Here is a 21,490-nt window from a genome sequence, read left to right as displayed (position 1 = left end):
AGAGTGGTTATTGTGTGGGCACACATCGATGCTGAACAAAGAAAAAAGAGCATTGCAGCTAAGAAGAACCTCAAAGCTAAGAAAGAGTGAAGTTAAACAGAGGAAATTAGATGGCATGGTAGAAGAGTTTCTGAGAAAGAAACCATGGAAACAATATACTGTAGGGGGGAGTGGAGATCCAGGAAAACACTTTATGTCAAGTGATTTGTTGTGTGTGTGTGTGTAAAACTGAATTATCATTAAGGACTGCTAATAAAATTATAGCTCGAGCTGACTACAATGCACAGAGGGAAGTTTTTATGAAGAAGTTTCCACAAAGAAAACAGGAACCGTGTTTGTAGCACAAAGGTCCCTCCATCATGGAGGGAACTGGTCATGTCCTAGCAGCCTGTTTTCTTCTTTTCCTCTTTGGGGGCAGGGTGAATTTGTTAATGAATATGTTGGGGAGCTAATTGATGAAGAGGAGTGCCGAGCCCGAATCCGTTATGCCCAGGAGCATGATATCACCAATTTCTACATGTTGACACTGGATAAGGTATGTGGAAGGAAATTCTTTTGTCAGGAGCAGAGACAGAAGTAAATAAATTGCAACAGAGGCACAGTGGAGTTCTTCTCCAGAAAGTAATGTTAAAGGATTCTGTGGAGCTGGTCTGCATTTTGGTTAAAGTGAGGACTAAAAGAGTAACTATAGTGTGCCTTGGAGAAACTTTGGGCTGGATTTTTAGGATTGGGAATGAAGTCTGACCCAACTTCTTTGGATTTTATTCAGAAGAAGCAAAGCAATGGTTTGTCTGAGGGCAATTGGCTGAGAACCAAACGTTGTTCTTCCACATAGGAAAGTGAATTTTATAACCTTAGGGTCCTTCCCAGCAGCTGAGCCACACAGAGCCCTGAAGTGGGCTGGTGTGTGACATAGTAGGCAGCTGCCCTCAAACGTAGAAGCAGCAGGCACAGTACATGTATTCAGGTGCTTTGCAAGGTGTCCTAATGTCCAGCGACCAGATGTTACTACTGAAAAGGCACGTCATTGGCACACTGGTATCTCTGCTTTGGGTGGGTTGTTATAGTTACTAAATGCAGCACGTTGGTTTGTTTGCTTTTCTCAATTCTAGGATCGAATCATTGATGCTGGTCCAAAGGGCAATTACGCTCGGTTCATGAACCACTGCTGCCAGCCGAACTGTGAGACTCAGAAATGGTGTGTGAACGGTGATACTCGGGTTGGGCTCTTCGCAATTGTAAATATCAAAGCTGGTAAGGAACCCAGTTCTCTCAGTACTTGCAGTTAAAAGCATGGGAGCCTTTCTGTAAGGAAGAGAGGGGAGGATGCTTTGTAGCTCACTGGAGGCAGATGCTTTATTTTTCTATTTCCACATTTTAATTCTTCTCATTTCACATCGGCCACAACATCAGCACTGCCATAGTGAAACATGGGTGTTCATGCTATAGGCAGAGCTGTATGGATCTAACTTACAGGACCGAAAAATGGAACTAAGCATCCTAGAGCATGGAGTAAATGCTCTTTCTCTGGCTGTAGCATGTGGTATAGAGTTGAGTTTAACTCTCAGTCCACACAGATCTTTGGGGGGAATAATAGAGTACCCTTATGTGGCTGGGATGGCCATTTGAGTTATTTTCAAAGGTGCCTTAACACTAGCAGTAGCAATAAAGGCATTTCTATCACATAGATTGTTACAACTTGCTTGGTTATTATCTGCTTTTGTGCCAGGGACTGAGCTGACTTTCAACTACAATCTGGAGTGTTTGGGAAACGGAAAGACAGTTTGCAAATGTGGTGCTCCAAATTGCAGTGGCTTCCTAGGAGTGCGACCAAAGGTATGATGCCTCCCATAAGCTTTCGTTCTTCCAAGTGACCTCTTTGCATAAACATGGTACGTTCATTGCAGAGACTTCAGGAAGGGCAGTTCACTTTCAGCGTGGCCATGAGAAAGTTGCTGGTTGGATTTAGGTGGACGTTTGAATTTTCATTTCAAGTGTTCAGGTTTTAGATCTGAATTCACTGAAGAATCACTATGAATCAGGACAGGAAATCCTATTTGCCAACCTAGGAGTAAATAAATAAAAGATGCTTTCCAGAATTTTCTGCTCATCGTGGCCATTTCCGTCTTAATAGAGCACGAAGGGATGAACATGGGAAAGTCTATCAGATAACCAAGAAACTTCAGCCCATTTCTCTTTGTGAAGACCTGAGTAAACTGCATTCCTTTAGATAAGAGTTGCTGTAGAGTTAAGGCTCCTGCACCTTCCCTGCAGTAAGAAAAATGTTCCTATTTTTTTGCCCTTTTTTTGTTTAAACAACTGAAAAGTACAACTCAGACAGAAGTAAAAAGTTGGTCATGTCTATAGCAGAAAAATCGCTACCTTTTAGAACTCGCTGACTTTAGAAGACTCCGGTTTGTAACTGCAGTGCTTCAGTAACAGGAATTGATTTTAATGATGTCCTTGTGTGATCTGGTTCTCACACGGGAGAGCAGGGGGAAGGAACTAACAGAAGCCATTGGCTGGGTTCCCAGCTGTCAGCAGCTCAGTTTCAGCTGTTAGTTTGTTCCCAGTTTGCCCACATCAGCACATAACCGCTCTGCTCTGGCGTATGGGTGCAGGTGTCTGCAGTTAAGGGTTAACAGCTCCAGTAGCGCAGTTGCGAAGCCCTGTCAATATGTGGGGAAAGCTTTGTGAAATTTTCAGAGAGCTTAGATGTGCAGGTGAATTAGCTTATAAAAAATGGATGGCGTCAGAGGTTGACAGGTGAGGTGAATGATACATCTGGCGCGTTCGAGTTTTTTTTTGTGGTTGCAATGTTAAGTTCCATATATTACATGCTGCTCCTCTGTTCCACATGGTTCACTGACCATCATTTTTGCCCTGAAATTACAGGTTGTATGATGGAAATCAGAGAATGGTGCCCTTACGTTGACATTAATGTGACAAGTGAGGTGATTCATTCCATCCTGATGGGATCGGCTAAGAAATAAACACCCTGGCAAACTTTACCTTTATTTTTGGTGAATTAACCCCTCAAAAGATGCCTTTTTAAATCTTTCTGAAGGTGCAGGAAGTCAAAGTGTTGCTGATCAGACAGCCTGATCCAGCTGTGGTGTCCCTGTTCATTACGGGGCAGTTGGATGGGATGGCCTTCAGCTGTCCCTTCTGACTCTTAAGAAATCTATGATTCTATACTCAAGTCTGCTCATATTGGTGACTTTTCTAACTGAGTTTCTAAGTGTGCTTGGGAGACTGTTTTGTTGCAGTGGAAAAACTGAGAAATGCTGAAGTTGCTCAGATAAGTTAAATTATCTGTGAAAGGTCCTTCTTGTTCTCTTTGTAATTAGGTGACCAAAGTGCTAGACAGTGAGAATAGGTGCAATAGTTCAGGTGTGGCCTTTGGATTCAGTGATTTCATTGCCTGTGTTTACAATGATAAGACAGGCCTGACTTGTGGAAAGGATCCTGCAGAAACAGGAATACGTGAAAGGGAAGCAAACATCAAGAAGCTGGCGCCCTGGTGAGACACAATGAGCAAGTCAACAGGGCAGAATACTGGAATTGTAGCCTGGAGACAAAGAGTTTTAAATGCTTTCGGTTTTATCTTGATGGAAGAATGACAAAAATGGTGCCTGATATTTATGCAATGCAGAAACCACCACATCTCAGCATGCGGGGAGGTTCTGCCTGCAGAATGCATATTTGGTCATGCAGATTAATGGAAAACTGTATGAAATGTAGTTTGTGCCTGTTTATGTAAGCTGTGCTGGTAGTTCATTGATAAGGCTGCTGGCTGGGCATGGGAGGTGTCATCGCTGGGTATCTGGTAGGATGGGAGGCTTATCCTGGGGTGGGTCTGCTCTGGGGATTAGGAGGGCCTGGCTTGAAAGGGTGTGCAAAGAGGACACTGTAAGCCAAGTAAGTGAACACTTAGGCTATTTAGATGCCAGTCTTTGGGACCCCTTGCATAACTGCCTGTAAGACAGCTGTTGAGAGCATTGTAGCTTAAGCATCCTCATAACACAAAGATGTTGGTGCCATCAGTGCTGAGAGGATCAGCAATTGCAGAGGAGTAGCTGGGTGCTGGAAATGGACTGCAGTGTAAGGGCTGGAGTGCAATAGCAGGAACAAACATGCAATAACATCGTCAATATGAAATGGTTGTGTTGAGAAGGAGCTGCTATGTTCAGCCCCAGCGTGCAGCTGGGAACACAAACACAGTTAGGGTGCACTGAGAGGTGTTAATGTCAGCGTGCATAGGCCTATGAGACATCATCTCCAACTTGTGTTTGTGAGAAATGAACTCAACAGAGGCAGAGGAGGGATGGCAGGGGGCTGTGTTAACACATTGTCTTTCCCACAGAGCCAGCCCACCCTCAGCGAGGAGAAGTCCAAGAAGCTGAAGAGAAGGCCACAGATGAAACGCAGGTCGCAGGCAGAGGTGATGAAGGAGCGGGAGGATGAGTGCTTCAGCTGCGGGGATGGAGGGCAGCTGGTTTCCTGCAAGAAGGCGGGCTGCCCCAAGGTGTACCATGCTGACTGCCTCAACCTGACCAAGAGGCCCGCAGGTCAGTGCAATGCAGCACACAGCCATGGCTCCCAGGTTCTGCTCTCCTTGTGGCATCCACACATTTAGGTTTAACTCCTGTTCAGAAGGGTAAAAGCCCAACTTGTGTCTTGGTAAGCCAGTTAGCCTGACTTCTGCCAGGTCAGGAAGATGGAAAAACTGGTATGGGATTGAGTACCAAAGAACTGATTGATAAGAATATAAGCAATACCAGATAAATTTGTAAGTGGAATAACTCAGCAAAACACTAAATTAGGTTTGATGAGATTATGGATTCAGTTAATAAAGACAACTGCATTGAACTGATTGGTTTAGGGAGTTGTAACTCTTCACAACTGTCATGGTTAGAAGTTCTGTGTGCAGCATTCCCTGACATGCTTGAAGTGAGCTGGGAGTGTGTAACAGGAGGGCTCTGGAAGTGGCTGTTACTGTGACAGGGCTTCAGCCAGAGCTCCTGGCGAACAGAACTGAGGGCTCAGCACCTTCAGCTGCAGCTTGACAGAAAGTACACAAACGCTACAAGCATATTTTGTAGATGGCAGAAAGAAAACGTGTGAAGTTTTGGAAGGAGAATCCAACATTTAACCTGTTCTCTGGCTTCCACTTTGAAAAGCTTCTCCTAACAGCCTGACTTGAAACAGCAAACAACGCTTCTGATACCCGTTCTTTTACATTTGGGGGGGATATCATCTCCTTAGTTCTTTTCCAGGTGAAACAAACAGCCTTTCCTTCCACTCTTATTTTCTTGGTCTGTACTGCATTGTGTTCCCATTGCCTTGCATATGTTTCAAAGTGTGCTAAGGAGTATTTTTAATGTTGCTGCAACTGAGATCATGTTAAGATCATCATAACAGAATTGTTGTCTTTCTAGTTTTACATAAAATTTCTAAGGAAATGAGATCAGATTTGTTCTGTAAAAATAACTTTATTTAAGTCCATTTGTATTTGCCCTGTCTTAATTGAGCCCTCTTGCCTTTGCTGTCTTCCCATATTTATTTTATTTCTTTCTCCTAGGGTCCTTCTTTGCCCTGGCCTTGCTTTATTTGACTGCACCTTGTTGGTACAAGAGCATTTGTTCAGTGTATCAGTGTCACTGTGAGCTCTGAGCCTCTAACCAGATACTTGCAGTTCCTCACAGCCTTGTGGTTATCTGCTGTTCTATAAGAGTACTTGCTATTCTGCTTCAAGATATTAAAATAATCACTAAAATAGGCTTCTGAAGGACCTCATTTGAAAAACCCCTCAGTTTGGCAGATGATTAATAACTGGATTTTGAGAATGATTTGCAGCCAGTTGTGGCCATTTAACTGTATTTTTTATGTAGGCTGTTAATTTCATAGTTTGCTCCTTAGAATATCATATGGGACATCAAAGGTGCAGCAATTTTTACTCCAAATATTTCTTCTGTCATGGGCATTGCCGTTAAGTAATTGGAATTTCCTGCTTGTTTGCATGTTACTAATGGTGTGATCCCTCTTCCAAGAGCTCCTCAGCTCAGGGCTGTCCCTGGAGAGTTGGCTTATTCATTAGCCCTTTTATCCTGTCAAAGACCATTAGAGGGGTTTGATGTGATTTATCCTTCCTGAAACATACTGGCAGGTTTGACTGACTTTATTTTCCATCTGTACAAATGACCTCTCTAAAAACAGTCCCAGAATCTTTCCTCTGGTCAAAGTTGTTGCTCACAGCAGCTGTTCTGTTTCAGCAGCAGTGCACCAGGAGAGCTCACCGTGTGCTGGGTGGGAAGGGACTCAATGCAGAGCTGCAGGCAAACAGAGGGAGCAGTGGTAACTTGGGCTGCAGCACTGTGAGCCTGTGACAGGGGAGAATGCGTGTGGTTTTAAACAACCGTGCCCTGAAAATGATGTCAGAAAATTGGAAGAGCACACAAAAAAAATCTATGTACATATTTTGAGACCAAAACAGAAGCCTTGGACTGGCTTCAAAGCAGGGGAAAAACTTACTACATGTTCTCTTCAGCCCAGGGGAAAAAGCAGCATGAGAAGTTGGGGGTGGAAGGCTGATGTTGCACAAGAGCATGGAGAAATGACCACAGCTGCTCAGCACAGAACTGCAGTCTTCTGCCTGTTTGGAAAGAAGTTGCTAACCAAAACCACGGGTGTGTGGGCTTGGTTCAGGGAGGTAGGAAGAGCTGTGGCCTGACTGGCGCCCACAGCTGCCTTCCGTCATCGCCTGTGCAGATGTCTGTGGCTCCATTTGAGGTGCTGGGGGTGCTGCCCTGCAAGGAGCTGCTCTGAGCTGCGGCCCCAGGAGTGTGGGGCACCGTGGGGAGCACAGATGCAGGAGCTGTCTTTGGAGAGGCAGCCACGTTGATCCTGTAGTGTGAGCTCAGAGCCTCTGTATTGTGTACTTTGGGTGCAAGCGGTTCCCCATAGCTTTAAAGCTATGAGCTGTCATGTTGACTTGTTTTTCTTTTTCTCTTTTTGTTTTGTCCATAAGGGTGTTCATACTGATAGCATAATAGGCTCAGTGTGGATACTGAGCTCCTCAGGGCACAGCTTGGTTTTATGATAGGCATTTTTATCACGACTGTACACAGAGTTAAGGAAGATGCCTTCGTTTACAGAGACAAGAGAAATTTACTCCCTGATGTCCACTGCCCTCTTCTACTTTCTGATAAACAGGAAGGAAGGATGTTGGCTTAGAACTAACAAAGGCTTAGATGAACTTGAGACATCTACTCAAAAAGTCCATTGGGCATTTCTGCACTGAAATTCTTGCTCTTACCTGAGAGAGACAAAGGTGTGCAAACTGGGGTGTTGGCTCTTCTCTAGAGACCTGTACAGGTTAGTGTCATACTCAATCCAAATGGACATTTGGTATGACCCAACACACCACAATTACAACAAATATAAGCTGCTGCTTGTTGCTTCCAATGATGTAGGTTCCTGTTAACTGCCCTTCAAGCCTAGAAGCTATGGCAGATACTGAGAAGAACATGTAGGATTGCACAGGAGTATTACTGAGGTGTCACCTCTGTACAGAAGGGTTACAGGGCATGTATCTTCTCTTTATACCACTTGTAAGTTATGTCTTTGCTTTTCTGTTTGTACTGCAGGAAAATGGGAGTGCCCATGGCATCAGTGTGATATGTGCGGTAAGGAAGCAGCTTCCTTCTGTGAGATGTGCCCCAGATCCTTCTGCAAGCAGCACCGGGAAGGCATGCTCTTCATCTCCAAGCTGGACGGACGTTTAAGCTGCACAGAGCATGATCCCTGTGGGCCTAACCCTCTGGAGCCAGGAGAAATCCGTGAGTATGCCCCTCCCATGGGAGCACTGACTAACGGCGAGGACACCCAGCCACCAGAGCAGCCGCCCACAGATACAGACCCGAGTATTCAGCCTTTGGACAGGCTGCCTCAGTCTGTGGCCTTCAAACTGCAGTCACCAGAAAAGCCCCCCGCAACACTAGCGCTGAGGCTGCCACCGTCAGAAAAGCCCCCCACCACCTTAGCCTTGAGGGTGCAGCCCTCAAACAAGCCCCCCACCACCCTGGCCCTGAGACTGCCTCCACCAGACAAACCACCTGCTGCCCTGGCACTGAGGCTGCCACCGTCAAATAAACCCCCTACTACCTTGTCCCTGAGGCTGAAGCCTTCCAACAAACCCCCCACCACCCTGTCGCTCCGGCTGCAGCCTTCGGACAAACCTCCCACCACGCTGTCACTCCGCCTGCAGCCGTCAGACAGGCCCCAGGCTGCCCTGTCCCTAAGGCTGCAGCCGGAGAAGCAGCCCATCATTCTAGCGCTGAAGCCTGAGCAGCCTGACAAGCCTCCCTCCAATGCGGTGCTGTGGCCGATGGATGAGTCTTCTGGCGATGCCTCGGAGCCTCATCTGCAGAGCAAATCTCCTCCAGGAACTCCGCATTCATTGGACGGGTCGCTGGTTCCTGGTGGTGCCCTGCTCCAGCTGTCGGATGAGCCTCCTGCCATCGCTGAAGTTCTGGAGCTTTCGGACAAGTCTCTCATGGACACTGAGACCCAGGAGATAGAGCTGCTGGATGAGTTTCCAGCAAAATGCCTGCATCCACAGTTGTCGGACAGACTTCTTGCCACGGCAGGGACCCTGCAGTCCCAGCCGGTGGATGAGCCTCCTGTGGCCGAGCAGCCCCAGCTGCTGAGCAAAGCTTCTGCCCAGAGTCCGCAGCCTCAGCCCATGGAAGAGTCTCCCAGCTCTGCAATGCCGCACATCCCAGCATCAGAGGAGATTCTCAGCCCCGATGTTGAGGTGCTGTGGCCTCTGCCCATTGAAGATGTCCCCAGCTCCCCAGTGTCTCGAATCCTGCCCATGGAGAAGGCTCCTGGATTAGGTGTGTTACAACTCCCACCTCCAGAGAAAGCTTCCTTCTCCGGGGCAGTGCGAGTCTCAGCCATGGAGAAGGCTCCCAGCTCTGGGGCACACCTTGCCTTCGCTCCAGAGAAGGCTCCTGCCTCAGGAATGTCACGGATCCTGCCCACAGACAAGGCTCCCAGCTTAGGGGTGTCGTGGCCGCTGCCTCTGGAGAAGGCCCATGGCTCCCGGTCACCGCACATCCTGCCCGCAGACAAGGCTCTGGGCTCGGGGGCTCTGCGGATCCCACTGATGCAGAAGGTTCTCAGTCCTGGTGTGCTGCGGCCGCTGCCTCTGGAGAAGGCTGCCGATGGCGGGACCCTGCGGCCCCTGCCTCTAGAGAAGGCGCTTGGCTCCGGGGTGGCTCGGCCTCAGCTCTTGGAGAGGCCTCCATCTCTTACAGCCACGTGGCCTCAGGCATCAGACAAGCTGGCCGCTGCTGTGGCTCCTCGGCCTCAAGTGTTGGACAAACCCCCGGCTGCCTCGGCTCCGAGGCTGCTGCTCTCTGAGAAGGCACTGCGGCCTGTCGACCAGAACGCCCAGCCCAAGGAGAGGGGAGCCCCTGCTGCAGAGCTGAGCCCTCAGCAGAAGGAGAGGACCATGTTAGCTGGTGAGCAGATCTCTTGGTCTGCTGGAAAGGTGGTGACGCACGTTGGACAGGTACCTTGGCCCACAGAGAAACTACAGACACACGAGCAAACCCATTGGCCCACTGCAAAAGCCCTGACACCTGCAGAGCAGTCTCCCCGGACAGCAGAGAAGCTACCGGAGCCAACTCTTCAGCCTAGCTGGGAAGTGGCCTCGGTCCCCACAGAGCAAACCCCTTGGACATCAGAGAGATTGCGCGTGTTTGAGCAGACTCCGCGGCCTGCCAGGGAAGCCCCATTGCCCCAGGAGCAGACGCAGTGGATTGTCACAAACGCTCAGACAATTGAGCAGATTTCTTGGCTGTCTGGAAAAGTACATATTCCTCGGGGGCAGGACCCTTTGCCTGAACAAAACACAGCGCTAGCTCATAACCAGGATTCTGTCTGTCACGAATTGGCCGACTCAGAGCCAAAGTGATGTTGGTGAACGTGGGAGGCAGGTTCCAGTCTTTTAATGTTTAGGGAGGGGAAAAATTCTTTGTTTCGTTTTTTTAATCACTTCCCTGAGCCCAGCCCCTAACCCGTGCACATCCCATCCGTATTCTCTCATGATGTGAGCAAGGACATTCACTTAAGTCTCAGTGTGGCCCAGCCAAAGGGAGAGAGCATCCGTGACCTTTTCCTCTTCCTTTTGCAAATGGTAAAGCTGAAATAAAGAGTCCACTCTGGGTAAAATCTCAAATTCCACTGAAATGGTCACGTTACTGATCCAGCGTGTTCAAGCTCCAGGTCCAATTCATAGGCAGGTTCCCCAGAACAGTGAGGGGCCTCGCTCTTGTTGCTTAGAGGAAGCAGATCAGTGAGGCTGCCCTGGGGTCGGAGATGCCGCAGGGGTTGGTGAGCAGCCACGTGTGCTCTTGCCAGGCTCTGTAGAAGCAGGGACGAGGTTTATCTGATGTCTGCCCTGCAGGGTTTTGCCGTGTGAGGTTTGTCCCTGTGTTCTCTGGGCTGTGCCACGTGCATGGTACGCTGAAGGACAAGCATCGTCTCCAACTGAGCTAGGAGAGGAGCCTGCTGCACCTGCTGAGAGGTGTGTTCTCCAGCAGTGTGCAATATCCACATAGGCTCCATTACACAACTGCCCAGGTCCAAGAAACAGGTAATCTGAAGGAAATTAGGGAGAAATCTTGGAAGGAGCCATCTGGCAGTTTTTTCCTTCTCGTGTCTTAACCCCTTCGCACAGGGCATGCAGAGTGTTCCCTGCACTTGGCAAACATTGTGATCTATGAAGCTGCAGCAGTCAGGCAGAGCCAATTCCCTGCACGACCCGCGCAGGTGCTGCTGCTCCCTCTGCAATTTCCATCCACTCTCTTCTCGACTGGTCACCGTCATTCAGCAGATTTCAGTCTTCTCTCCCCTCGGCTCAGATGCGTTCAGGAGGTGTTTGCATCGCGTTAGGTCTTCCAGCAGCACGATGCGCTGTGGAGCTGCGAGTGAAGCCTGTGCTGTTTGCTGTGCAGCACAGAGGCGAAGGGGCCGTGTCCGTACCGGGATCCACCTCAACACCTTCCGCTGGGTGACTTCTGGCTTAACTCGCCTACAACCAAAGGAGACTTGAATTAACTGGATTATGTTGGTGTGTGTGTGTATGTGTGTGCGTGTGTCCTTCCAACCCAATCGTAGTTCTCACACTGGAACGCAGTGGGCTCTAGCAGCTGGCTGGTTTGCTTTTTAGCTCTTCTTCCTTCTCCAGCTGAGCTGTTTTGTCACCTGGTGGGTGCCCAGACTAGGCCTGCTCATCCTGTGTGCCCTCCTGCTCTCGCAACACCCGACCTCTGATATGCCTGAGCTTTGCTGGTCGGGTATCACCACCGTAGCTCTCTGTGCCCACCACTGCCCCAGTGGATCCTCCTCAGTGGTGCAGATCTGCAGGGCGCTCAGGAAGGAAGGCTTCAGCTCCGGGCTGACCCTTTCCCACTGACGTGGAAGCAGGTCTTTGGTCACTCTTGGTGTGCAGGTGCTTGCTGCTCCCAGAGCATGCGGTCACGAGCTTTGCAGTTTTCTTTGAGGGGAGGCAGACACTTGTACCCAGACAAATCCTGATCCATCCTCCTTTCCTGATGCTTGCACCCCACGGCAACGTCCTGCCACAAAGGCCAGGCGTACTGAGTAGAATGGGACATTGCCGGTGAGTGGTGCATCTCTTCTCCAGTCCGAATCATTTCAGATCCTTTATAGAATAGCTAGCGACTTCAAAAAGCTTTATAGCTTATGGAAACTTAATGTTTAATGATGGTTTTTTTTCCGGGAAGACTGGCAGGTCCATTCCTGCTTGCTGCTGAAACGGGAAATGCGAGCAGCTCGTGTTTCTGCACGACTCCTGCACAAAGGGAATCAGGACAGCTCCTCAGAGCCATTGAGAGAGAAGATAATCTAAGGGCATTTAACTTTTCTAAGCAGAATCACAAATGGTCACGAGGATAAGCGTATTAAGTATTTATCATGTGTGAGAAGGAAAATAAATCTTGAATTCTCATTTATAGGCCTTCCCATGAGCTGGACGTAGTCATGTAGATTGTGTAAGTAGGGTTACCTCCGTGCCAGCCGCCCCGCCAGCTCCAGCTGTAACCACGCAGGTATCTGCACTGCTCTGTCCGACTCCGCTTTGCTTTGTCACGTGTTAACTAGTTATTTGTTTCCTGAAAAATAAACTGTGAATATTTTTGGTGCAGGCTTTCTTAAATCTGTACAATGGAGGAGTTCTCCGTGAGTTCTCACAAGCGCAGGTTTGAAAAGAATCGCTGCTGTGAATCGTGTGCTCCAGTAACAGGGTGAGGTCTGCGGCAGCAGAACCTTCCCCACAGCGAGCAGTTCTCTACGAGCTTTGTTTTCAGCAATGAACGCAGACTGAACTGTTGCATGGCGTTTCGAACCCAAGGCCTTACTCCTTGCAGCAGGCTGTTACCCTGCCTCTCTTCTTCTCTCCCTTAATGCCTTTTCCGCGAAGATCCAAGCTCCCACCTTGCTCACTCCCAGCTACATCAGAACGTTGACTTCGGTGAGCTGCCCTTCCCTCCCAGCCCAGATGGGTGATGCCGTCAGATCAGGAGAGCTTCTCAGACATCCACAGGGCTCTGAGTGTTCCTGCTTTTGGGAGTGACTGTGCTGAGTCACCCCATAAAATATCCTGACCAAGCATGGGGAAAGAAAGGTCCCCTGCTGCTCCTGGCCTGCCCTCACCTGGAGGTGGTAGGAGGAGGTGGTTGGTAGGAGGAGGTGCCTTTTGCTCGTGGTGGCTGGTAGCACAGCTTTGGAGGCATGTACAGAAGCAGCTGGGTTAATTTCCTGCAGCTCTTTGCTGCCTTGCAGGGTTTAGTCAATTTGAATCATGGGGTTTGGTTAACGTAGAGGTGAGCAGCAGATAACACAAGCCCCTGCTTGTGCAGGGGGGATGGCTGAGGGCCTGCTCCTGCCTCCCGTGATGGTGCAGGTGGAGGTTGGTGGCTTTGCTGCAGCGTGGCAGCTCCTGTGCTGTGACAACAGCACTTCTTGTAGTGAGAGATCTGGTCACGGGGTGAATCCGGGGCAACTTCTGCTTCTGTGTTCCAAGATGCTCCTGGAGCTCCCATAGCAGCAGTGTGCTTGTAGGTCTGGTCTCACTTCCCATTGCACAAGGGGCTGGAATCTTTGACAGCTCTGCATGTGCTTTGCCTGTGTGCTTGTTGGTGGGCTGGGCTGCCCCTGCTCCAAGCAGCACATTGGGGTTAGCTGCTCTGGCCTTAGTCTCACAGCATGACCCCCCTTCAGTGCCCCGCAGTGGGCGCCTTGGCTGGTGGAGGAGCTTATGTAGGCAGGATCCAGCTGCTGATGTGCTGGAGGCAGCGACCAACCTCCTGCTGGACTCAGCCCTTGCTCTGCAGGTCATGGGGCTGCACTATCAGCCAGGGCTCTGCTGAAGCTGGTGGGAAAGCGATGCCACAAAGGGTCACCCACACCACCATCCAGTGCCTGCTGGCTCACAGTAGCATTCCTTATTGCTGTTCTCAGCTATTAAAACAAAACAAGACCAGAATGACTTCCATGCACAAACCATCCAGCTCGTACTGGGGGGTGCTTGTGTTACGATGCAGCCCCAGGCAAAGCTTTACAGTGTGCCCACTGAATGTGGGAGATGAGACGTGATCTAAGCTTCAGGACAGTCCTGTATGGAGGTGAGGAGATGTGGATCAGGGCGCTGGGAGAGCTGAGAACTGCAGCCGCGTTTCATGGGGGGGAATAGAATGAACAAGCAGAGCTAAAGGTGATGCCTCGTCAGCTGCTTTAACCCCAGTGCACCGTGCTGTGCTGTGCTGTTGCCGGGTGCTGTTGTGGTGTTACAGCGCAGTGTTGTGTGAGCAACCTCAGACCTTCAGCCCTTCGTTTATGTTTCATTTCAGCCTTAACTTCTGATTTTGCTTGGTGTTTGCAAGACCCCTCATTGTAACCTGCTTGCGATGTGCTTTGCCCTAAATTAACCACGAGTCTTTTCAGCCTTTGCCAGCGAGTGAATGTTCAAGCAAAGCGGCAAAACGTGCAGCTGCTCTGAAAGGAAGCGATGGAGGCGGCCGCCCGCGTCCGGTGAGCGTTTGTGCCGTGGTTTGGCTGCCTGGGCTCTGTGCCGGTCGCTCCTGCAGCACGGATGTGGTGGGGGCTGCTGGGGGGCCGCGGGTTTGGGGACGTCCCTCCAACAGGGATCCCAAGTGAGCTGAGGGCGGCGGGATGGAGCGCGCCTGGGCTGGGGAAGTGGCAGTGATGGACAGTCCCTACAGCACTGAATCTACCTCCTAGGGAAATCTGAGAAATGGGTGTTGCGATGTCCTATTTCAAGGTAAAGTTTTAATCAGTTTGCCCTTGGTTAAGCTCTGGGGCGATCGTGGTGCTATTGTAAATCGTTCGGCAGCTTAGCACAGTAGGGCTGAACTCACGGCTCCCAGCTGGGGGGCTGTCGCTGGGCTTTGGTGTGCGTGACTGAAACGGGACAAGGCACGTCTCCTGTGCTGGGGGAGAACACGTTGCTCCCAATGGTGGTGGCTCTAAGACTCGGTGGTGATGGGCCCCGTGAGCGCAGGGAGCGAGTGGAGCCACGTGAAGCAGCTGGGCATCACTCAGTGTGTGTTCTGTGTGTCCGTTTGGTACTGAGCTGGTTTCAGTTTTTGTTTTCCTGATGTTTCTGAGTTGTTGACTTCAAGGAACGAACTGGCATTTGTGGCGGTTTGGTTTGGTTTGTTATTTTGTTTCTTTCTTTTTTTGTTTTAAGACACTGGGAACTTGTGAGAAAGGAGAAGCGGCAGCAGCACGGGGAGCTCAAAGGGAAGCTGGGCTGGAGCTGGGGGTGGCCCTGGCCAGTTGGGGGGGGATGAGTGGCTGTGTCAGATGCTGTGCCTGGTTCCGAGCATCCTCTGCCATCCAGTGGTGCTCTGGGTGGGGGTCCCAGGGAGCGTGGCCCCATCCCAGCTCCAAGGGACACCCCAGGGCACGCAGAACCAAGGGAGGGGGTGCCTTGCAACCTATCCCCTCCCTTGCTGCCAGAGAGGGTACAAAAGGACGTGGTGGGCTCAAGGCCGGGCTCTGCTGCCTGCAGGGTGCTGACGGACGGAGGTCTGTGGCCCTCAGACCCTGCTGAAGGGAGTAGTGGCTGCAGTGGGGGGTGCCCATCTGAGGGGCTTTGGGGTCGCGTGGTCACACCGAGCTGTCTGGGTCTCATGTGTCAGTTCTAAATGGGAGTGCCAGAGCGGGTGAGAGAAACCTACATATTTCCAGCATGTATATTATTTTTAGAAGAGGGAGAGGGGAGAGTCTTGGACCATTGATTACTTTCATTTTGCTCCCCTTAGACTGTTGGCTGTGTATGTGAAACTTATAATGAAAAGAGGGTTGCCCTGCCCAAGGTGCTCCCAGAACATGTACTGTAATTCTTTGTATATAGAAGAAAAAAATACTGTAAAGTAAAGTTTAACTTTACTCTCGATGTCCTCCTGTGTTTTGTCTTGATGAGTTCGGGCAGCGGGTGAGAGCACGAGCAGCTGAGCCACAACCAGCGGACACGGCGCCGGCATCGCGTGAGCCCCATGTCAGACCACAATGCATTTTATTTACATTGTACACCTCGATAGAAGACGCTTAAATAATCCGCAAAGAATCGGGCGGGATCTCCGAGAGAATAAATTAATGGCTGCCGCCCGGTCTCTGCCAACAGGCAGCAGGGGCACCTCGGTGGGTGCCTGCGGCTCCCAGCACCGCGCAGCTCCACACGCTGAGGCCAAAGAGCAGAGCGATCCATGGGCTGTGCTTCCCTTGTGTGCCGCAGACGGCTCCAATACAGCTAAAATACAGCAGGTAAAAAACAGACGGAGTCCAAAGAGCAGCGGGCGGGCGGCCCGCATCAGCACTTCCCTTTTGGCTGAAGGTCTCAGTGGTGGCAGCAGCTGTACAAGTAGGAACTGCTTTTCTGGCCCAAGTCAACACCTTTCTCCTCTGGAAGAGAACAGAGCAGGAGGGGCTGAGGGATCTGTGTGGTGACTCTGAGTGTAGCCCACCCAAAAGCCCAGAGGATGTCCTTCCCAGCAGAGCTTACAGACAGCAGGGGGAGAAGGGGGACTGTGAGTCCCCCCAAGTGTCTGCTCCATGAACCTCCCATGTGGGCCCCCCAGCAGTGGGCGCTCACCTGTCATCTCCTGGAAGGCAGTGAAGTGGACGTAGTCCTCGGCCACCTTCTGGAACAGCTCATCTGCAGGGATGGAGGGGCAGCGTGGGTGCCCACAGTGCCCCACATCCACACACAGCCGCTCGTGGCACTGCTGTGCCATGGAGCTACTCACCCACATTCTGTCCCGTCTTGCTGGAGGTCTCGAACAGCTCTGCCTTGACCTCTGAAATAAGGGCCCAGATTAGGTGTTGCAGTGGGCACAGCACGTGCCCCCAGCTCAGCTGTCACCGGGGCCACCCCTCAGCTGTGGCTGCTACCAGCGTAACTGGCTGGGACCCAGGAAACAACCGTGCACTGCTCCGGGCTCAGCTGGCACCGGCCCCAGGCGGCTCGCTGGGACATGCTGTGCTGGGGAAGCTCCTGGCAGAGCCAAACCCCATTGCGCAGGGAGCCCACACAACCCCCAGAGGGGCAGATACAGCAGCTGGGCCCTGTGGGGTCTGGGCGGTGGGAAAGGCCCTACCTACCATCAGCGTAGTCCTGCACATCGTGGAAGTCAACGTCTCTCTTTCTCCTGTCCTCCTCCAGCAAGTCGCTCTTGGTGCCACACAAATAGATTCTGCAGCCCTACAGCAACACAAGGACAGCGGGCGCTGCCACCACTCCCCAGCCCCAGCCCCTCCACGAGCTCCCACCCACAAAACAACTCCACCACAGAGCTCATCCTCAGTGTTACCTCCTCGCAGTTCTGCAGCTCGTTCACCCAGAACTTGGCGCGCTGGAAGCTGCTGCTGTTGGTGAGGTCTGGGAGAGAGGAGTCAGGTCCTGCCCCAGCTCCACCGTGTCCCCCCCAGCCCCACCATCACCAGCCCCGAGCTCTCACCGTAGCAGACAACAGCAGCTCGTGCCCCGCGGTAATAGATGCGGCTCATGGCCTCGTAGCGCTCAGAGCCCGCTGTGTCCTGTGGGAACAAAGGGAAAAGTCAGCGAGGGGGTCAGGGGCTGAGCAGGGCCGGTGTGAGCAGGGACAGTGTCAGCAGGGACAGTGTCAGCAGTGATGGTGTGAGCAGTGATGGTGAGCAGTGATGGTGTGAGCAGTGATGATGGTGTGAGCAGTGATGGTGGTGTGAGCAGTGATGGTGTGAGCAGTGATGGTGTGAGCAGTGATGGTGGTGTGAGCAGTGATGGTGTGAGCAGTGATGGTGTGAGTAGAGATGGTGTGAGCAGTGATGGTGTGAGCAGTGATGGTGTGAGCAGTGATGGTGTGAGCAGTGATGATGGTGTGAGCAGTGATGGTGGTGTGAGCAGTGATGATGGTGTGAGCAGTGATGGTGGTGTGAGCAGTGATGGTGTGAGCAGTGATGGTGTGAGCAGTGATGGTGGTGTCAGCAGTGATGGTGTCAGCAGTGATGGTGTGAGCAGTGATGATGGTGTGAGCAGTGATGGTGTGAGCAGTGATGGTGGTGTCAGCAGGGCCGGGGCTCAGTGCTCGGTGCTCACCCAGATTCCCAGCGTCACCGTCTGCTCCCCCACTGTCAGCACCTTAGCCACGAACGCAGCCCCGATCGTCTGCAAAAGAAGCGTTGGAGGCACGGCGGGGTCAGGGGGGGGATCCGAGATGGGACACGGGGAAACACACGGGCTGGGGATGCGGTGGGACACGGCACCGGGGGGAACACGAGGAGTCGGCGGGGGGGGGGGACATTGGGCCAACGGAGACGAGCGGGCTGACACGGGGATACGGGCACATAGAGAAGAACGAGGGAACAACGCGGGGACCCGACCCAGGGGAAGCGGCCCGGGGACACGGAGGGGACGGGAACCCCGGGACAACCGGGCCGGGACAGCGGGGGATCCTCACGTTCTGGTAGGGCCCGGCGCGGAAGCGGCGATGCACGCAGCGCTCCACCAGGCTGCTCTTGCCCACGCCCTCCTGGCCCAGCAGAACCACTTTGGCGTCCACCCGCCGCCCGCTCATCCTCGCGCCGGGCCGGGGCGGGGCCGGGGCGGCGGAAGCGGGCGGGGCTCACGGCGGAAGTGCCCGCGGGGCGGAAGTACGTGCGAGCGAGGCGGAAGTGCGCGGCGAGGGACGGGGCCGCATGGCGGCCGCCCAGCAGGCCAGGGCCGGAACCGGGGCGGCGGCGGCGCGGCCCTGAGCCCTGAGCACATGGGGAAATACTGCGCCAGCCTGGGCGTCCTCAAGGGGCCCTGGGACCAGGTGTTCGCCGCCTTCTGGCAGCGCTACCCCAACCCCTACAGGTGCGTACGGCCGATGGAGGCCCCGCTCCGAGCTGCCGGTACCGGGCGCTGAGCGGCGCTTCCCTGTGTCCGTTGCAGCAAACATGTGCTGACCGAGGACATCGTGCACCGGGAGGTGACGGCGGACCACAAGCTGCTCTCACGGCGCCTCCTGACCAAGACCAACCGCATGCCGCGATGGGCCGAACGATTCTTCCCGGCCAACGTCGCACACAACGTTTACATCGTGGAGGATTCAATCGTGGACCCCAAGAACCGAACCATGACCACGTTCACCTGGAACATCAACCACGCGCGTCTCATGGTGGGTGCGGGGGGGTTTGGGAGCACCCAGAGCTGGGCTGTGCTCAGAGCTGTGCTCAGAGCTGTGCTGTGCCCTGAGCTGTGCTGTGCTCAGAGCTGTGCTCAGTGCTGTGCTGTGCTCAGTGCTGTGCCCTGAGCTGTGCTGTTCCCTGCAGGCAGTGGAGGAGCGCTGTGTCTACAGAGTGAACCCTGAGAACAGCAGCTGGACCGAAGTGAAGCGCGAGGCCTGGGTCTCCTCCAGCCTCTTTGGCGTCTCGCGGGCAGTCCAGGTGAGAGCTGGACCTGGACACTGTACTGCTTTTCCTCCTTTCCCTGTCACTTTCCGACCTTTGTGATCTCTTGGTGGGTCCAGAGCCACGAAATATTTGGGGTTGATCAGCCTGGGATAGAGGCTGAGGAGTTTTTCTGTTGCAGGAGTTTGGTCTGGCCAGGTTCAAAAGCAACGTGACCAAGAGCACTAAAGGATTTGAATACGTGCTAGCAAGGATGCAAGGTAAACAGCCGAGGGCAGGGTAGGGCTGGACAGGACAAGGCTCTGGGAGATGCAGGTCGTGCTGGCATCACTCTGTGTGCAGGGCCCGGCTTGAGCTAAATTGACTGTGACATCTTTGCTCTTTGCCTTTTGCCTTTGCCCTCACCAAGTGCTCTTCCGCTTAGAGCTGCCAGGCCCAGGCTGTGCTGGTCAGGGCTGAGCGGGGGTGGAGCACGGGCAGGAGCAGAGCAGCAGTTGTCACGTGCCTGGAGCTCACTGGGACGTGCTGTGATGCATGTGGGCTGGGAACACAGGGCTGGGCTTTCCCTGTATGGAGGAGGAGGCAGAACGTGGCTCACCCAGCTTGTTTTAGCTGGGGCGGGGCGGGGGGAACAGGCATCGGGTCAACAACTCGTGTGTTTCAGGAGAAGCTCCATCTAAAACTCTGGTGGAAACAGCAAAGGAAGCAACTGAGAAAGCAAAGGAGACAGCTCTGGCTGCTACAGAAAAAGCCAAGGACCTGGCGAGCAAAGCAGCCACCAAGAAGAAGCAGTTCGTGTGAAGAGCTGGACGCAGGCAAGAGCTGGGCTACGCCAGAACAGATAGGAGCCTCCTTAGATTTTATATTTTTAACTGTAAAAGTCTGACAATCAGCTGCTGTTAGATCCTAAGGTGTAATTATCATTAAAGAGTCAACTTCCACCTCTGACTTGGCTGAGGGCTGGGCTGTCAGAGCAGAGCTCTGGGGATGGATGTGGGCGGTGAGTCCTGCTGGCCGCAGGCAGGAAGCAGACGTAGTTTAACCAAGTGCCTTTACTGCAATAATAGTGTCGATATGTACAAGAAAAGGAGTCAAGGTGGTGGTGGGAGCGCGAAGCGTTGCTCAATGTGCTCACTTCCCCTTGCTGGCTTCACCAGGGTTAGCCTGGAGCTGCATCTGGGGGGCGGGCACTACCCTGTGTCTACTGTACACACATCCCCACTGGGCCGGGCTGTCCACCAGTGCTGCTTGTACTCCTGCAGCGCTTTGCTGTGCAGTGGAGCCCGGAGCCGTGCGCCCAGCGCTGTGCCCAGCTCCATCCAGCCGCCTGGGCTGGGGATGTAGGGATGCACCAGGCACCCGATGCCCCCACAGCCGCGTCCCGAGGGACAGCGCCGTCAGGACCAGGGGCTGCGGGGGCTGGAGTAGCTGTGGTCTCTGCCGGTGCTGAAGCCGACCAGCGGCTCCGCACCGAGCCCAGCGCCCTCCACGTCGATCTCGGCCTCCTCTGCGCAGAGGGGCAGGAGTCAGCGCCCAGCGGCTGCCCCGTGCCCCCCCCCCATCCCCGTACTGACCTCCGTCAGACCCCGACTGCTCCGAGAGCCGTGACGAGTCCATGCTGTCCGCTCGGATCCGCTCCGTCCCGCCGGGGCTCAGCAGCTGCTCCAGCCGCTGCCGCAGGTTGCGCTGCCTGCTCCGCAGCCGGTCCTTCACCCGCTGCGCCGTCACCTCCTGCTCCTGCAGCCGCTGCGGGACCGGGGGGGTCAGAGCCGGGGCAGGGCGGAGGGACACGGACCCACGGGCTGAGCTCACCTGGATGTGCAGCCGGGCGCGGCGCAGGAGGCTCAGCGTGGTGGAACGGGCCGGGCCCGCGCCCAGCGGCACCTGCTGCTTCAGCTGCTCCAGGCAGCGCCGGAGCTGAGCCCGCCTGCGGCCGGAGCGGCGGTCAGTGCTGCGGGGAACGGCCCGGCCCCGCGCCCCGCCCCGCTGCCCCCGCCGGTACCTGTGCTTCTCCAGCGCGTTGTGCACCGACCTGCGGGAGCGAGCGGGCCGTCAGCACCGGGACCGGCACCGAGACCGGCACCGGCAGGCCGTGACGCCCCCCCCGCCCCGTTCCCCGGCCGCCCCTCACCTGCCGCCGCTCCCGGCCTGGCGGGGCCTGGCGGGGCACGGCGACGCGTATCCGTGCTCGGCCTCCGCCAGGCACGGCGGGACCCGGTGTCTCCGCTCCCTGCGCTCCAGGAACTCGGCCGCCTGCAGCAGCACCTGGATGCTGGAGGCCGCGCGCTCCGTGGCTGCGGCCGGGCCCCGCCGGGTGCGGGCACCGCGGGAGGCGGCGGCGGCGGCGCCCATTGGAGGCGGGAGGAACCGGGGGATGGCGGCGGGGAAACGACTTCGGGCGGGAAACACCGGGCTTCAAATTTGAATCGCGGCGGGAGGGGCGGGAACGGGGACACGCCCACGCGGTGACGGGACGCGCCCACGGACCCACGGACACGCCCCT

The 21,490-nt window shown here is 53.8% G+C and overlaps 4 protein-coding genes across 10 annotated transcripts in view; 2 read left to right on the top strand and 2 right to left on the bottom strand.

Annotated features, from left to right (window-relative positions):
- NSD1 (nuclear receptor binding SET domain protein 1) overlaps positions 1-15,514 on the top strand; it is a 54,614-nt gene extending 39,100 nt beyond the window's left edge. For all 5 annotated transcript variants that reach the window (XM_085519232.1, XM_085519233.1, XM_015876030.3 and 2 more), the window contains 5 exons: positions 419-535; positions 1,113-1,254; positions 1,730-1,836; positions 4,367-4,571; positions 7,650-15,514. In XM_085519232.1, the coding sequence (XP_085375358.1) occupies positions 419-535; positions 1,113-1,254; positions 1,730-1,836; positions 4,367-4,571; positions 7,650-9,985 (2,907 nt within the window). In that variant the 3' untranslated portion in view covers positions 9,986-15,514. The remainder of the gene's footprint in view (positions 1-418; positions 536-1,112; positions 1,255-1,729; positions 1,837-4,366; positions 4,572-7,649) is intronic.
- Positions 15,515-15,617: 103 nt separating this feature from the next.
- On the bottom strand, positions 15,618-18,200 carry RAB24 (RAB24, member RAS oncogene family). The gene is made up of 8 exons (XM_015876044.3): positions 18,054-18,200; positions 17,693-17,761; positions 17,076-17,154; positions 16,929-16,996; positions 16,720-16,819; positions 16,365-16,415; positions 16,211-16,273; positions 15,618-16,020 (listed from the first exon to the last, which is right to left on the bottom strand). The coding sequence occupies exons 1-8, from the start codon at positions 18,168-18,170 to the stop codon at positions 15,956-15,958; spliced, it is 612 nt and encodes a 203-aa protein (XP_015731530.1). The 5' UTR covers positions 18,171-18,200; the 3' UTR covers positions 15,618-15,955.
- A 58-nt stretch (positions 18,201-18,258) lies between these two features.
- On the top strand, positions 18,259-19,935 carry PRELID1 (PRELI domain containing 1). Its single transcript, XM_015876041.3, has 5 exons — positions 18,259-18,451; positions 18,530-18,755; positions 18,910-19,023; positions 19,169-19,247; positions 19,652-19,935. Exons 1-5 carry the CDS (start codon positions 18,360-18,362, stop codon positions 19,786-19,788), a joined length of 648 nt encoding a protein of 215 aa, XP_015731527.1. The 5' UTR covers positions 18,259-18,359; the 3' UTR covers positions 19,789-19,935.
- Positions 19,936-20,024: 89 nt separating this feature from the next.
- MXD3 (MAX dimerization protein 3) lies at positions 20,025-21,433 on the bottom strand. 3 transcript variants are annotated; one of them, XM_015876043.3, is made up of 5 exons: positions 21,119-21,429; positions 20,990-21,019; positions 20,800-20,914; positions 20,562-20,733; positions 20,025-20,494 (listed from the first exon to the last, which is right to left on the bottom strand). In XM_015876043.3, exons 1-5 carry the CDS (start codon positions 21,337-21,339, stop codon positions 20,385-20,387), a joined length of 648 nt encoding a protein of 215 aa, XP_015731529.2. In that variant the 5' UTR covers positions 21,340-21,429; the 3' UTR covers positions 20,025-20,384. The 3 variants fall into 3 exon arrangements, with proteins under 3 accessions (XP_015731529.2, XP_085375385.1, XP_015731528.2); XM_085519259.1 differs by having other exon boundaries at positions 20,800-21,019; positions 21,119-21,433; XM_015876042.3 differs by having other exon boundaries at positions 20,562-20,914; positions 21,119-21,432.
- Between the last annotated feature and the right edge of the window lie 57 nt (positions 21,434-21,490).

This window comes from Coturnix japonica, chromosome 18 (genome assembly GCF_054131305.1).
Source record: "Coturnix japonica strain WE chromosome 18, WE-NBRP24, whole genome shotgun sequence".
Taxonomy (NCBI): domain Eukaryota; kingdom Metazoa; phylum Chordata; class Aves; order Galliformes; family Phasianidae; genus Coturnix; species Coturnix japonica.
This window is presented reverse-complemented; position numbering and strand designations above follow the sequence as displayed.

Excerpts from the sequence above, each read along its gene's own strand:
- RAB24 (XM_015876044.3), bottom strand. The coding sequence starts at position 18,170 with ATGAGCGGGCGGCGGGTGGACGCCAAAGTGGTTCTGCTGGGCCAGGAG. Across the intron at positions 17,155-17,692 it reads CGGTGACGCTGGGAATCTGG|GACACAGCGGGCTCTGAGCG; the intron begins GTGAGCACCGAG and ends TTGTTCCCACAG. Across the intron at positions 16,274-16,364 it reads CAAGACGGGACAGAATGTGG|ATGAGCTGTTCCAGAAGGTG; the intron begins GTGAGTAGCTCC and ends CCATCCCTGCAG.
- PRELID1 (XM_015876041.3), top strand. The coding sequence starts at position 18,360 with ATGGGGAAATACTGCGCCAGCCTGGGCGTCCTCAAGGGGCCCTGGGAC. Across the intron at positions 18,452-18,529 it reads CGCTACCCCAACCCCTACAG|CAAACATGTGCTGACCGAGG; the intron begins GTGCGTACGGCC and ends TGTCCGTTGCAG. Across the intron at positions 19,248-19,651 it reads CGTGCTAGCAAGGATGCAAG|GAGAAGCTCCATCTAAAACT; the intron begins GTAAACAGCCGA and ends CGTGTGTTTCAG.
- MXD3 (XM_085519259.1), bottom strand. The coding sequence starts at position 21,339 with ATGGGCGCCGCCGCCGCCGCCTCCCGCGGTGCCCGCACCCGGCGGGGC. Across the intron at positions 21,020-21,118 it reads CAGGCCGGGAGCGGCGGCAG|GTCGGTGCACAACGCGCTGG; the intron begins GTGAGGGGCGGC and ends TCGCTCCCGCAG. Across the intron at positions 20,495-20,561 it reads GCAGTCGGGGTCTGACGGAG|AGGAGGCCGAGATCGACGTG; the intron begins GTCAGTACGGGG and ends CCCTCTGCGCAG.